The sequence below is a fragment of the Diplotaxodon limnothrissa genome, linkage group LG16, assembly GCF_057381915.1.
Source record: "Diplotaxodon limnothrissa isolate DT_005_m linkage group LG16, D_limnothrissa_male_GT1.1, whole genome shotgun sequence".
NCBI lineage: Eukaryota > Metazoa > Chordata > Actinopteri > Cichliformes > Cichlidae > Diplotaxodon > Diplotaxodon limnothrissa.
In genome coordinates, this window is record NC_140611.1 from 14,538,759 (window position 1) to 14,555,276 (window position 16,518).

Here is a 16,518-nt window from a genome sequence, read left to right on the forward strand (position 1 = left end):
AAGCCAGATCCTTTTATTTAGCAAAACTGTGATTAATAGTTAAATATTATTGTTGAGGGGCACAGACAGGACTCCGCACGCACACACACATAAAAAAAAATGATAATAATAATTTTTTTTTAAAAGTTGCCTCAACAAAGGGGCACTTTGGGCACCCATCAGGAAAGGGGCGGGTGCTCAAGCCCCTCTAGCCCCCCCCCCCTCTGCACGTGCCTGCTGTGAGGGTTCCCGATGGTTAGGGACAAATGCAATCACATGGCAGGCAGCTGTAAACGGACCAAACTTCAGTCAGGACAACAACTGAGATAATCCATCTACAATACGAGGTTAGTCATTAATATACTGCAACAACATGGGAATCGAGCAGCTGCCAGAGAATTCAACATTAATGAATCAATGTTAAGGAAGTGGAGGAAGCAAGAAGAATGAGTTGGGTAAAGTTTGACTTATCTGACTGTTTTGTTTCGCTTAATGTGCCTTATGTATGAAAACTGACCCGTTCATCGACAGTGCGCCTTAAAATGCTGTGAGCCTTATGGTCTGAAAAATATGGACTGTAGTCAAAGGAGCTTGCAAAGAAAAGCGTCTGGACTTCTTTAAGTTGCTTGAAGACGTTTCACCTCTCATCCGAGAAGCTTCTTCAGTTCTAAGGTCAAATGGTGGAGAGTCCCAGATATAAACCTAGTGGGAGTGACCCCCCACAGAGGGACAAAAGGACCCCCTGATGATCCTCTAATCGCCTGAGCCAAGGTGGGAAACTGGGCGTGGGTCCCAATCAGCCAGAGTTTCGGGTGTGTTCATTGTGAAACCTGGCCCCACCTTATCATGCGAATTCCTGAGGTCATATGGCCCAGGATGTGAGTGGGCATTAAGGCGTCTGGGAAGGGATCTCAAAACTGGATTATAGATGGCAGAGAGTTGGTGTCGTAAACCCCCGCCTCTGTTCAAAGATGGTCGCTCACAGTGGACATAGATGGCTTCTTTCACTCCTCTTTCAAACCATCTGTCCTCTCTGTCCAAAATGTGAACATTGGCATCCTCGAAAGAGTGTCCTTTATCCTTAAGATGCAGATGGACTGCTGAGTCTTGTCCTGTGGAGGTGGCTCTTCTGTGTTGTGCCATGCGCTTGTGAAGTGGCTGTTTGGTCTCTCCAATGTAGAGGTCTGAGCTCCTTTGACTACGATGACCTGGATGACTGAGAACCTTCACAGACATATGGAATGTAATTATTTCAAAGGGCTCATACTTTGCTTAATCTACAGCAATACATCATGTTCTAAATCTTGACTTTCAGAACATGTATACTGTAATAGTATATTATTAACAAAAAAATCACTTTGCCACTGTTATTATTCAAAGGCTTGAGCACTGTGGGACATGCCTAACTGTCAATATCTACAGTGAGTTAAAAATATTATTTAAAAATGAGGGTGTGTATTTGCAAAACGGCTGTTTGATCATTGCACATTTGGTCACTCACATAATTACTGATTTCTAATGTGAAATTGATGGCTGCATCTGTTCTACTCGCCAAAGTGGAGCTTATTACTATTACAGCAATAAGATCGCAGTAATGTAAAGGATGTATACGTATAGGTGAAATACTTTCTAGTGTTTGAGATAAAAGGATACAGATCATGTTTTTAGATTTAACTAGGCAAACACTGCTTGCCTTGCTTGTCTTGGTGGAATGCCATTATTGAATAAACACATTAGATTCAAGATTCAAGATCTTTTTATTTGTCACATACACAGTTATACAAGTATAACACGCAGTGAAATGTGACCTGATACGCTCCTCGACTGTGCAAAATAGTGAGGGAAAAACATTATATACAGTAAGTAAGTACATATATACAAAGAGGACATTATGTGCAATAAGTGAGTGAATTATATACATTAAGTTAAATAGAATAAAACAATCTGGAAATTTACAGGTCAAAATTTGGGAATGAATATTGTGTGAGTGGGGTGTTAAAGTGACATTTGCTGCTATGATGTGAGAAGGATCAGGCATGATATGGGAATATGTGAGTCCTGTCTCCGTTCATTATTAACATTTTAATATTCTGAGAGTAGCTTCTTAGTTATGATGACTCTAATCCCAACCCAAGCCCTACCACTAAAACTATTCAAAAAGGGTTTTTGTTTATATTAAATGGTTCTCTCAAGTCCTGGCAACCAGGAAACAAAGAAGATGGCACACATGAAAAACTTCCCATTATTTCCCAAAGTTCAATTTTGACCTTAGACCTCACAGGGGATAATGTTAGCATATGTTACATTGAAGCCACATGCTAAACAAGCCGTTTTTCAGATATTACAAGAAAATGAAAATCTGTTACATGCATTTTGGCCTTGGAAATCTTCTGTCATAAGGTTTCCAATTCAGAATGCCAATATAGGTAGAAATTCCATGTAAAGGATTTAAATCTAACATTAACCCTATACCCCTGACCCTAAACAGATCTCAGATCTCATTTCAACCAAAAATTCATAGCAGATATCTGCTCTGAAAACCAGGGTAAATTTTTTTCTTCTTCTCTCCCTCAAGTATGAATAAAACTGTGTTTCAGTAAGAGCATGGATCAATAACCAGAATTAGACTTGGAATAATAACATTTAAATTATCCGAGATTTTCCCCCAGAAAGTCTTTTGAGGCAGACGAGGTGTGTTGCATTAATGTAGGTCAGTACTCTGCAAAGTGTTCACTGGCCGTGGTTTTATTTTTGCTCTGGTGCACAGCAGAATGGATTTCATCTCTTTTGTTCATTTCCTGTCCCCAGGTAAATATGCCCGAGCTGGCCTTGCTGCGTTTTGTGGTATTAGACGATGACTACATCGGAGATGATTTCATCGGCCAGTACAGCGTAGCCTTCGAGTGCCTTCAGCCTGGCTACCGTAATGTGCCCCTGCTGGGCCTGGCAGGAGACCCCTTACCTCACACCAGCCTGTTTGTCCACGTGGCAATCACCAACCGACGAGGAGGCGGGAAGGCCCAGCGGCGAGGTCTTTCGGTGCGGAGGGTGGGGAGACGGGGGAGAGAGTACGTCACAGTGAGGCACACTGGTATCAAGGTAGTGGATGAGACTTTTAAGTCAGCCAGTGGCCCTCTCAAAGAAGCGACGGACCTGCGGGAGGATGCTCAGGTGAGACTGGATGTGGACTGACTTTTGATAATATGTGCGACAGGCTTGTGACAGACCCAAGGTTCATTTACATTTCATAAATGAAAAATAAGCAAATATAAATATTTATTTATGAATATATAAATATATAATGTAAATAATATAAATATTTATTTTTATATAAATATATATAAATGACATCCAAACTTTGGTAAAATTATGTTCACTGGATGGCCTCAGAGGTGAAATAGGCTTGTGAACTGACCCAATGTTGATAGGATGCTTAAAAAGGGTGAATGGTGTAGGATTTTATGAATGTTCTGAAATTAGTAAATAGTAAAACTTTATTTATTTAGCGCCTTTCAAGCTATTGATCACAAAGTGCTGTGCAAAGGAAAACAAAAACATTAGACATCAGTACATCAAATCAGTCAGTTGTAAAAAGGTGTGTTTTTAATTGATTTTTAAAAAGCTCAAGAGGTTTGTGATGTCTGCAGACACAAACTAAAGAGGAAAGAGTTCCAGAGTCCTGGTGCTACTACTGAGAGGGCTCAGTCACCTTTAGTCACCTTTGGTTTTCAGCTTCGTACATGGCACAAATAGCAGGCTTTGGTCACCTTAGGGACCTGCTAGGAACATACAGATGTAAAAGTTCTTTGACGTAAGCTGGTGCTTGACCATTCAGAGTCCTGTAAGTGAGAACCAAGATCTTGAAATGTATTCTGGATTGAATGCCAACAGAGTCGGGCGAGTAGCGGTGTGAGGTGAGAAAACGTTGGTGTTTTGGCAGCAGCGTTTGTACAGTCTGCAGATGGTCCAGTGATGCTTTGTTTAGGCAGCTGAATAATGAGTTACAGTAATCTAGTCTTGAAAAACAAAAGCATGAATAACAGTTTCCAATTCTGTTTTTGAGATAATACTATTTAGCTAGGCAATACTTTTTAAGTGATAAAAACATGAACAAACCAGAGTCTGAATGTGACCATCTAAAGTAAAACCAGAGTCATAATTTACCCCAAGGTTCCCGATAAAAGGCTTGGCATAAGAGGCTAATAGATCAAGAGTTTCCATTATTAGAGTTGTATGCTTTTCTGGAGCAAAAACTAGAATTTCATTTTTTTTCCTCATTAAGTTGGAGAAAATTTTTATCCTTGTGTAAGAGATGCAGTTTTGATACCTTGTGCAGCTTAAAAGGATGTATAACTGAATATCATCAGCAGTGATATGAGATATCTTTAAAAGTGCTCAAAGTGTGCTAAAAAACAGAAATAATAAGGGCCCCAAAACCGAACCCTGAGGTACACCAAAATGAAGATGGCTTAAAGAAGACCTATAATTTGAAGTAGCTACACAAAAAGAATGATCAGAAAGATATGAAGTAAACCACTGTAAGGCAGATCCCATTATACTGGCCCAATACCTCAACCTGTCAAGCAAGACCTGGGGATCAACTGTATCAAAGACTGAGGTTAGGTCCAACATAAGGAGGACAGGACAGTTTCCTGTGTCACTTTGCACCAAAACACCATTAAAGATAAGAGAAGAGCTATCTCTGTTAATGTTCTTTAAAACAGCAGTTAGCTGCTTAGCAACATTTTTCTCAATAATAATTGGTCTATAGCTGCCCAAGAGAGAAGGGTCTAGTGTGGCTTTTTTAGGATAGGGTGACTAACCGCATTCTTAAAGTAAATCGGGACTTGACTCGAGGCCAGAGAGGAATTAACAATATGAGGGCTGATGGAGCGAAAAACATCTTTAAACAGGGAAGCAGGTAAAATGTCTAAACAACAACAGACTTTCACAGAGCCAACTGGGTTGGTTCAGGAAGAGAAACAAGTATAAAATGATCTAAATTTACAAGCTGAGCTGGGGCAGAAATGGACAGCTGACAGAGAAAGGTTATTTCTAATATGAGTGATTTTTTTTTTAATTTTCACAGTCGATGTCAGATGACATGGGAACAGCAGGTGAAGCAGGGGTAACAATGTTATTAATAGTGTTAAACAGAACCTTAGGATTGCCTGTGCTTTTAGAAACCAGACTGGAGAACAGGCAGCCCTCGTTTCTCTAACAGAATTAGTAAAAGACACCAAAATATCTTTGACATAAATTAAATGAACTTGCAAACGACTTTTCCTCCACAAGTGTTCAGGTTTCCGGCAAGAACGCTTTAAAGAGTGGATAAGGCCATTAATCCACGGTGAGGATTTTAAAACAGATGCTGATCTCTTTGTAAAAAGGACAGACACTGTCTAAAATAGAAAGGCAATAGTGGTTAGTCAAGACATTTACATCACTAACAGGAGATAACAGTAAATTAAAAGCAACACAGTAATGATTAGAAATAACAACAGGGGCAGATAAGATCCATGTTAAAGCCCAAGGTTAAAACAAGAGGGTGTCCTTTTGTGTAAAAGAGGCCAGATACATGCTGGGTAAAATGAAAAGAGTTCATAAGGTTGATGAAACTCCTCGCAGAAAGAGTCGTCATCGATATGAATATTAAAATCACCAGAAATAACTAGTCTGGACAGATTCAGGGTGAAAGACAAAAAGTAATTTGAAAATACTTTGATTTGACCGCGTCGTTGGTACACTATAGCGCATGAAATAAAATTCTTGAACTTTAAAGAGCAGCAGCTCAAACGAAGAGAAGTGACTGACTTTGGATGAATGGCTGGGAAACACCGCAGCAAGGCCTTCTCCTCAGCCCGACGTCCGTGGCTGGCTGATTAAAGAATAACCCTCCGGGCACAGCTCAATGAGGGATGCATAATCTGAGTCGTGCTGCCAGGTTTCAGTGAGCAGTAAGAAGTCCAGTTTTTTGGAGCTCAGCTCTCAGGTAGAATTAGACTTGTCTGTAGAGTGAATAAGAGAGTGGGGGAGGAGGAGGAGGAGGACGAGGCAGCGACAAAGGAGTCAGTGAGAAGAGTGGAGGAGGATTATAAATACCAGCGAAAATAGAACCTGGTCGCTCAGCTCCCACCATCTTATCACTGAACACCAACATGTATGGGTGGGCAATGTGAAAAGAATCCTTTTTTGCACTGGATCTGTTTTTAGAGAGGTATATTGTGATGTTAATATATACCTTATACCCATATATGTGTTGAAACTAGGACTTTCTTGTTCCTGGAGGTAGCGGCTCTGTGCATAAAACCAGTTGTTTAGGTACTCCAATACAATCCAATGCCTCTATACCATTTACCAAAACTGGTTTGACCCAATGATAGGCTAAATCCCAGAAGGCATGACGTGACCTTATGTGAACGATAATCCAGAATCAGCCCAGTTACACTGGCCAAAGCCCAGGTGCTGAAAACGAACGAGGCGTATGTAGTGTCCAAACTGATACTCACACACATAATACACAGTCCCTCTGAACACTGTTAGTGAGCCACAGTGAAGTGTGGCCACACCAGGCCTTAATCAATTCACCTGACTACGTGATTCAGATGACCTGGAATAGCAACTTTAAAGTATAGCAGAAGGCAGGGGACAGAAATACTTGTGCTTTTCTTCTTTCATTCACTAAAAAGTTTTGATATGAAATACTTGCTAAATATAATTTTACAATGTAAAATAGAAAGAAATTAACTGGGAATGTTTAAAAGCACAAAGCAGGATAAGACAGATAAGTCAGTATTTAGGCATTACTGTATAAGATAAGATACAGCCAGGAGTTCGTGGAGACCACCCATGCAGTTAAAAGAGTCAGTATTGGACTTAAAAGACCTAAACGATGTAACTTCTTGGTCTGAAGCCAAACAAAAAGACTTCCAATTGTGTAGAAGTTTAAGGACGAACAGCCCTCGCCTACTTTGCTGTGTGACCTACAGTATAAACTTAGCAGGTGATGTTATAGTCTTAATAACTAGTTACAGCAATTCAGTTCAATTTTATTTACATTGCATCAAATCACAACAATAGCTGCCTCAGTGAGCTTTATAGTGTAAGGGAAAGACCCTACAATAATACAGAGAAAACCCACAAAATTAGACAACCCCCTGTGAGCATGGAAATGGCGACAGTGGGAACGAAAAAATCCCTTTGAACGCGAAGAAACCTCTGTCAGAATCAGGCTCAGGGAGGGGCAGCCATCAGCCACGACCGGTTTTTGGTGAGCTGTGGACGACGAGACAAAAGATACACTGTGGAAGACAGCCAGAGATTAGTAACAACTAATGATTAAAAGCAGAGTTAAAAAACACTCAGTGCATCATTGAAAGCCTCCAGTTGCCAAAGACTTAGAGAGATTTAAAACTAGAGAGCATGTCTGTTTCCTGAATCCAAACTGAAGGCTGGTTTCACACAAGAGGAGTCTGAAAGCTGAAGGCTCTGCCTCCCATTCCACTTTTAAATATCATAGGAACCACAAGTAAACCAGCAGGCTGATAATGAAGTGCCCTGTTGGGGTGATAGGATACTATGAGCTTCTTAAGATGGGGCCCAGTCTATGATATGTTTATTGGCTTAGACCTGGTTTCAAAATACCAAGATGGAGATGGCAAAACCACTTCACTAACCAGTTGGTGACTTCATGGCAGCTGTATCCTTTATATACAGTCTGTTTGTAACTGCTGTTAAGTTCACAATATCAATTTAAAATCTTCTCAGATGTCAGAGTCCCAACGTGTTTCTGTTGGTTCAAACTATCCTCTAATATCTTCAGCTTCCTAATAGAACAACCACAGTTTTTAAAAAATGTCCAGGAGGACAATCAGCCACATTAATGATGGAGGAATCAGAGTGCCCACGATAAATGCGGCTATTATGAACACACACATGATTTTCCTGCTATGATGCGACAGAAATGTCTGCTTGTGTGTAATGTTTGGGTGACTGCATGGTTTCATCCATGTAGTGTAGGTCTGTGAATTTAAAAACTGGAATGAATCTCTGGTTGAAAAATGTCAATCCTTTTCAGTGGAAAGCAGAGAGCAAATTTCCTGCCATCTCATTGATCATCCAATCCCACCCAGTCAGTCTGTCAGACACACTCCCACACAAACCCACGCACACACACCGAGTGCTACGCAGAAACACTTTTTACTCACTCAGAAACTGCTTTTAATCCTCCTGCTTCAGTCTCATTGTACACCCTGCTTCTCTCTGTCTCTCTGCCATGAGTCCAGCTGTGGGCTCATCTGCCACAGATATTATTCATCATGCTTCTCTGTGTCTGTCACATTCACAGACACAGATGCACTTACACACAGGTGGAGCATGATAATTGCTAGTCCAGTTGGGGATGTGGCAAGTGGCAAATGGCATTCAGTGCAACAGCAGAGGCTTTATATTCTAGTGCTCATACATGCAGAAATAAACCTTTTACCTTTGTTATGAAGTGACCCTGAATGGCAGTTCAGCAAATGAGTCCTTTAATCTGTCACACTCAAATCTGTGAACCATCCCGATCTTGCATCCCCCCATCCAACACACACTCTAATTGCTTTGATTTCCTGTTCCAGATTTATGCCATATTGTCTCCTTTTTTTGCTAAATGCGCTTAAGCTTAGACTGATTTCACTGGATTAAAGGCAGCAGTGAGTGCCATATTGATTTAATTCACAAGGGAGACAGCAGATGACAGGGGAACGGAGGGGAAGTGAGCGGGCCGTGTCATGATTTTTGGCTTTTCCCAGCTTAATCTTACAGCCGGAACTGTACATCAGATCTAACACTATTTTCCCTCTCTTCTCTGTCTGTTTACCTTCACACCATTTCCAGAGCACCACAGCCAGTTTCAAAGAGCAGTGTGGGCTCCCCACTGTGGCCAAACTGAAGCAGTGCATCCAGACCTTGGGCACGAGGCTACAGAGTCCTGAGGGCACTATGGGGGCCACCATGGTTCTGAAGGATGGCTATCCATGTCTGGAGCCCCTGGTCGGCCTCTCGGAACCAACTCGCAAACTGCTCGCTGCTTATGAAACGGTCAGTAAGACACATTTATTGAGCTAACTGCTTCCTTAAAAAAGAAAGTTGCATTAATTCCTGTCTTGTGCAAACATGAAGAAAAATTTCTGACGAACTGCACAGACAAATATCGCTGTGAACTGCATCGTAGTTGCTCTAGGAAAATGATTGTAACTGGCCAATCCTGTTTATGATGCAACACTTTTTAGACCATCAGCTTGCACTCGTCATAGTGGTGTAACCTACGTTTTTGCTGCAAGCTGGAGGTCATGAGTCAAAAAGTATTTGCCCTTTTTCCTGATTTCTTAGATTTTTGCATATTTGTCACACTTTGCCCAACCATGAACCATTCTGCTCTCTGCTAGAAAATCTGCAAGGATAATTCCCAGTCATTTCATGCCCTGACGCTCATGCATGTTTATGTTATGCAGCAGGAGAAAGGTCTGAAACAAACCAGCAAGTCCACCTCTCGATGGCTCTAAACCCCCCCAAAACAAAACAAGTCCAGACTCACCGTTTATTCTGATCTTAAGGCGCTTAAACAGACGAATTAAGACAATCCTCTGCAAAAGAGTGGGCCAAAATTCCACCACAACTAGTTATTAGGTTTAGGGGACATTACTTTTTCACGTGGTCTTTTAACAAAGGCAATCATTATTTAAAACTTGGATTTTGCATTTTCTTGGATTATCGTGGTCCAATATTAAAATTAGTTTAATGAGCTGAAGCATGGAAGTGTGATAAATATGCCAAAAAATATGAACTCAGTTGGGGGCTTATAGGGCTTTACTCTCTCTTCACTATGACGGACCGGTGCAGCGTCCACATCACTGCAGCCGCAGCACCAATCCATCTCCCTTCTCCCGTCACTCGTGAACAAGACCCTGAGATACTTGAACTCCTCCACTTGGGGCAAGAACTCGTCCCTGACCCGGAGTGGGCACTCCACCCTTTTCCGGCTGAGGACCATGGCCTCAGATTTGGAGGTGCTGATTCTCATTTTCACTGCTTCACACTTGGCTGTGAAACGTTGCAGTGCGAGCTGGAGGCCATCACCCGATGAAGCCAACAGAGCCACATCATCTGCAAAAAGCAGAGATGAGCTCCTGAGACCACCCAAGTGAAAGCCTTCTGCCACTTGGCTACGCCTAGAAATTCTTTCCATAAAAAGTATGAACAGAATCGGTGACAAAGGGCAGCCCTGGCAGAGCCCATCACCCACCGGGTGTGAGTCTGACTTGTTGCCGGCTATGCGGACCAAGCTCTTGCTACGAATGCCTTCTCCAAGTCCACAAAACACATGTAGTCTGGTTGGGCAAACTCCCATGCTCCCTCAAGTATCCTTGAGAGGATCAAGAGCTGGTCCAGTGTTCCACGACCAGGATGAAAACCACATTGTTCCTCCTGTATCCGAGGTTCGACTAACAGACGGACTCTCCTCTCTAGCACCCTGGCATAGACTTTCCCAGGGAGGCTGAGGAGTGTGATGCCACTGTAGTTGGAACACACCCTCCGGTCCGCCTTCTTAAAGATGGGGACCACCACCCCGGTTTGCCAATCCAGAGGTGCCCCCCTGATCTCCACGAAACATTGTAAAGGCTTGTCAACCAGGAAAGCCCTACAACATCCCGAACCTTCAGGATAGTAGGGTCTTCCGTAGGGTCTTGACATGGAAGACCCTACCAGGGGACAGAAGCCCCCGGACAACATAGCCCCTGGGATCCCTGGGACACACAAACCCCACCACCACGATAAGGTAGCGATTCACGGAGGGGGTTAGACTAATAATCATTAGTAATCTCCAGGTCTGGATCAAACCATAAGCTGGGGACTGAAGTTTAGGTTTGAATAATGCTCCTGGTTAGCTTCCACCTGGTGGTTTCTCAGTCACCAGGACCTAGAATGTCAGTTAAACCACACCCAGTCTCAGACATAGCTTTCTTTGAGGTCAAATGTCAACCTAATTTTCAGTAGTTGTTTTTTTTTTCAAAACAACCATCTGCACCAATCAGAAAGAGTGAATTTAGCCAATGAAATCATAAATATAATGATTATGAGACTTGACATGCTAGGTGTTTGCAGTGCTAATTTTAACTGTGCTTTGTGAGACCTACGTATATGTAGTTAGACCATGATATGTATCTTCCTGAGCTCTGTGTCACTTACGAGCTCCTCATTATGCTGCTCTTGCTAATTTTGCTCCTTTGGCTGAAACCTTTAGCATCAGAAACTTTTCCACAGTTTGTGAAGTTTTTTTTTGACATCTAACACTGCATCACTGAGTGTGCAGACCTTTGCTTACGTACATTTGCATCGTCTATAGGCATTAATTATACAGCAGCTCTGTGGTGACATGCATGAAACCGTCACCCACGAGCACGCACACACACACACACACACACCTCCTACTCAATCTCCTCTTGCATTAGATCAGGACGAGACTCTCCCACCTCTTTTAGTGCTCAGCTATTTACTCCTACACATACCTCAGAACAATGTGGTTATTTACGTATGTGAGTGCAGCTGATGATGTTTGCGGCAAAACCCAGCAAATGCAGCCCAGCAGGTCAGTGTCATGATGCCATAGTTGGTGTGATCTCCAATCAAACATCACACCTCTTCAGCCTTTCTGAGCACAAACACACAGCGCTCAGTCACCACACAAAAAGCTCCCTCTCTCTTCCTGTATTTAGCCCTTTTTTCCCTTTTTATTTCTTTCAGTGATTTGAGGCAACCTGACTGATTTAAATGAGAAAATATAGTTACAACTCTTGCTATAGTTAGTTTAGCAAATTCTTCATTATTTAGAGATAGCAATGACATCAGTATGTTCCCATGTTGCAGAACTTTGCCGTACTAACCCAAGCTGCTTGGTCTGCAGTGCTGTTTAAGTGGGTGGTACGTGTCATCCACAGGGATACCAGGACCCAGAGTGTTCCAGCAGAACACTGATGTAATTAGAAGAAAATCGAGGATCAGTTACTTGATTTTATATAAGTTTAATGTAAAATGTCATCATTTGTTTCACCCAATGATTTAGGTTAGGTTATTTTAAAACAAAGAAAAACAGTACCTGTTTACATCAAGGAAGATGGAACCTGCTCAAAACCTACTTAAGAGTGATCAGTTCATTACCATAGTCTAATATTTTCAGCTCTGTTGTATTTCATATCTGCACAAGCTGTGATCAGAAAGTTGTATATTGTCTCAGCCCAGGACACACTGACAAAAGAGATTCTTAATATCAAGAGATTAAGTACACTGTTAAAAAGTTATTTTGCTTGTATTTAAGCTACAGTACATGCCTGTATGTCATTTTGCTCTCAGTTTTGTATCATGTATATAAGTAACTGAGAGATTAGAGTACGTACTGTACGCCTGAGTATCAGTGTAATGGTGAGAGAGTTGACTTGGAAGTGACAGGCAACCAATGTTACATCAGCAGTTACATCAACACACTTTTTTGCTTCATTCAGTGTTTTTTTTAACGTACTGCGTAACACCCTGCACATATAAACGATATACCCCCTAAAGAGTATCCATACTACATTTTGTAAACAAAGAAAGACATTTTGTAAACAAAATCTCTGGGCATAATCTGTACCCGACCAGGTGATTTAGCCATGTATAAAGAGAGCCTATTAACTTATTACCTATCGTTAATTTTATATGCATGTCTTTAGACTGTGGGAGGAATCTGGAGTATGCCCACTCAGAGAGGTGTAGCACGAATATCCAAATTCCACACAGAAAGGCCCAGATGACCGGGGCTTTTAATACTTGATAATAAGTTGCCCATTTAGCTGATCTCTCCATCTCTGGACTTGTTCTACTATATTTAGATTGCTCTCTGGAAGTCCCATTCTTTTCCGTTACATTTTTAATCTCCTCCAGTGTGTAAAAACAGCTGCACTTTGACTTGATTTTAAACTTAAGGAACAAGAACAAAGTACCAGAAAGGTTCTGGTCATTTACATTGAAAGCTATCCCTCAGAACCCTCATGACATTACAGTAGAACTGATGCCTGGACATTGTGACTCTGAGGGAAGAACAACCTCGTGAATGTCTCAAATAATATTAGCATGGCCGTGGACACGCTCTTGACTTTATGTGCCACCTTTGGGGGAAAACAGCTGGAGGCACGCCTCTCAACGCCAACGATGATCCTTCACGATGATTTTTGCTCTCTGTCTGGTTCAGAGTGCACAGTGCTATTTTACATCGTTTCCTAATAGTCATAATGGGACTTCCAGGAAACCTTGAGATTCAAAACCTTAATCTGTAGCCCTGAGATTCCCAGGAGAGTATCTGGAAGAAGAAAATGGTCACATTTAAATCAGGTAAAGGTTAGATCTTGTATGGCCCAGACTATGTGATATGTCACATTTTCAAATACACTACACTAAAATATTGGGCCACACCTCTTAATCTTTGAATTCAGGTGTTTTTAGGCCCTTATATCCTTATATCTGCACAAAGTCAAACACTGAGCAATGCAATCTTCCTTTATAAACATTTATGAATAAATGGATTGTTGTAAAGAGTCTGGGATGCTACCGTTGCAAAAAGTCAGTTTGTGAAATTTCTTCCGTAAATAGTCCATGATCAGTGGTATTATTGCATCAACTGGAGCATTCTGCTAGTTTGTACAAGTAAGAGCACTCCCAGAGCTACAAAATGACCTTGAGCTGGCCATAGGTATGAGTGTTTGGTCACAGGCAGAACAATGTTTGCCAAACCTGCTATGACAATCAGAAACAGACTTGAAGAGGTTGGCCTGGGGCCCAGGCACTCTTAAGTGAGCGCTGAACTCGACGCCTGGCACCGTGGAACCCAGTTGGTATTTGCCATAGAATGCAAGAATTGGCAGGTCCACCACTGGGTCCCTGTGTCTTTCACAGACAGCAGGTTCATCCTGAGCACATGTGACAAACGTGGAAGGGTCTGGGGGAGCTTCGAACATTATCCTGCCTGTGATGTCGTTCAGCATGACTGGTTTGGTGGTGCGTCAGTGATGGTCTTGGCAGGCATATCCATGGAGGGATTGCTTAGTTCTCTACACACTAGGCAACAGCACCTTGACTGAGTTTTGATATCCAGATATAATCCTTGGACTCATTGTCAGAACCCGTGCTGACGCATGGGTTCCTCCAACAATGCTCGGCCTCATGTGGTGAGAGTATACAGGCAGTTCCTCCATTGACTGGCCAGCCTGGTGCAGATCTGGGAGGAGACCCCTGGACACCATCTGTTGTCTCGTTTGGAGCATGCCCTGATATTTTCAGGCATGCATACAACCACATGTTGGCCATACAAATTACCATTTTAAGCGAAAATGGTGAAAATAGTGAGATTTTGACAAAATCAACTAGTCTGCTGCATAATTTTTTTCACTTTTCGGGGTGTCTTTGAATTCAGCCCTCTGCAAGTTGATAATTTTCATTTCCATGAAGCGATGTGGCCTAACACATTATTCAGTCCATATGAGTCCAGATATCCAGCATGATACTTTTCCCTCATTTACTTCCAATGTGCTTGCAAAGGGTTCGCTTAAAGACTTCCACAGACTCCTAGAGGTAATGGACGGGAACTAAATTTCAGTCTGGCTTTAGAAAAACCCAAACACATTTGAGAAAAAGTGTTACTTAGAGTTATTCATGACACTTTGTTGAGTGCAGACAGGGTAATCGTACTGCTACACTGTTAAAAAAACGTCTTAAAAAAATGGTAATATTCCGGCAGCTGGGGCGCCAAAATACTACCGTAAAATAACATCCATAGCATTACATTTGAATTCAACAGTTCGATCTTTCCAATAACGGACAGATATTTGTGAAATCATGATACATTTCTGAATATATTTTTACAATCTAAATATGCATATGTACAAAAAAATATATTTAAAAAACAAGTAAATTGTGTTTTACTATATGTACAGTGATGTTATGTTATTTTACTTTTGACATGTAAGATCACAGTCTACTTATGTAAATTTAATGATATTCTAGAAAGACAGTACAAAACTGTAAAATATACAGTAAGATACTTTGACATTACTATTTTTTGGAACAGTGTATTTTGCTACACCCGGCAGCATGCATTTAGTCTTTTATCCCCAACGCTGTTGCACAAACGTCCTTTTACCATTCGGTTGGTACAATCAGTGTCTCATCTTAAATAACTTGTGCCATCCATAAAGTTTGGGACAAAGATCATTTTTGTTTTTTCTCTGTACATCATCACATTGGATTGTAAATCAAACAATCAGTATGTGATAAGTTCAGACTTTGGGCGTTAATTTAAGGGGTTTTACATGCACAGTTTCAAGATTACAGCCAATTTTATCCCCAGTCCCCCAGTTTCAGATGTTCAAAATTAATGAGAGAATCTAACATGAATTTCAATATAAAAAGGTTTTAATACTTGGAGAAAAAGCCGATGTCCACCTGAAGTCAAATATTCTGTTTCCTCCCGTGAAATGCTTCGATGTTGTGAAGTTCTTTTTCTCAACCATGGAAATAATTCTGTCTACAAGCAGCTTCAGACCTTTTGGTGCACCACACTGATGATTTAGCCTAATCTCTCTCTCTGAAAGATTTGTTTTGTCTCTAATGATGGCCTCCTTCACCTGCCCTCACATCTCTTTGGGCATCACCTTTAAAATGACATTAATGTTACTGTGACAATCTTTAAAATACAAATTGAACATTGTGAATCAACTTCAGATATTATGTCCACTTCATCTGACATGAAATACGAGGCAAAGGGCCTCACATGGCCACATGGCCGCAAAACTACTTGTCAGTCAATTGTCCAATTAATTTGAACCTCTGAAAATGGAAGACGGGGCACAGTTTGTAAAACCTCTTGCATTTAAGCTGAAAGTCTGTACTTGAGTCTCAACACAGTGGTGCCTCTGCATATCACTGCAGTAGATGCAGTAGCAATAACATTCATTACTTTTGTCCATATATTGTACTGCCTTCTGAATACTTGACATAGTATTTTTCATAAACCTTGAACATATAAAAGGACCAAAAAGTGAACATAGAAATTGTCTTCCTGTTTGTTCAGATGATTGCTGCCCAGAAACAGCTGATCGAGAATGCTGATGCAGTACAGGAGAGGATCGCTCAGGTGCAGAGGGAAGGTAAAGTATGCAGAGATGGATGAAAGGCTGCGTGGCTGGTGTGAGTGTCGTTTTGATCAGGTCTCATGAATAAAAGATCTGCAGCATGGGATATTCCCAAATTCTAACAAATCATCAAATAAGCAAGTCTGACTGAAACATCTAACAGTAGAGCTTAATTAGGGTGACTCCTCAGAGAATGGCTCTGCGAGTAAACAGCTTTGCATGTGGTGGCTGTAGCACTCTCTAAATTGGGTTCCCATGAGGCACATATTTACAAAAGTATCTCTGTTTGAAATGTTGTTTACAATAAGTCAGCTGTTCTCTGTCACATTTGTACTGG

The 16,518-nt window shown here is 41.4% G+C and overlaps 1 protein-coding gene across 1 annotated transcript in view; it reads left to right on the top strand.

Moving 5' to 3' along the window:
• The window catches only part of plcl1 (phospholipase C like 1), a 133,563-nt gene that overhangs the window by 108,949 nt on the left and 8,096 nt on the right, over window positions 1–16,518 (top strand). The window contains exons 8-10 of the mRNA XM_085374456.1: window positions 2,788–3,150; window positions 8,860–9,063; window positions 16,121–16,196. Coding sequence (XP_085230582.1) covers window positions 2,788–3,150; window positions 8,860–9,063; window positions 16,121–16,196 — 643 coding nt within the window. The remainder of the gene's footprint in view (window positions 1–2,787; window positions 3,151–8,859; window positions 9,064–16,120; window positions 16,197–16,518) is intronic.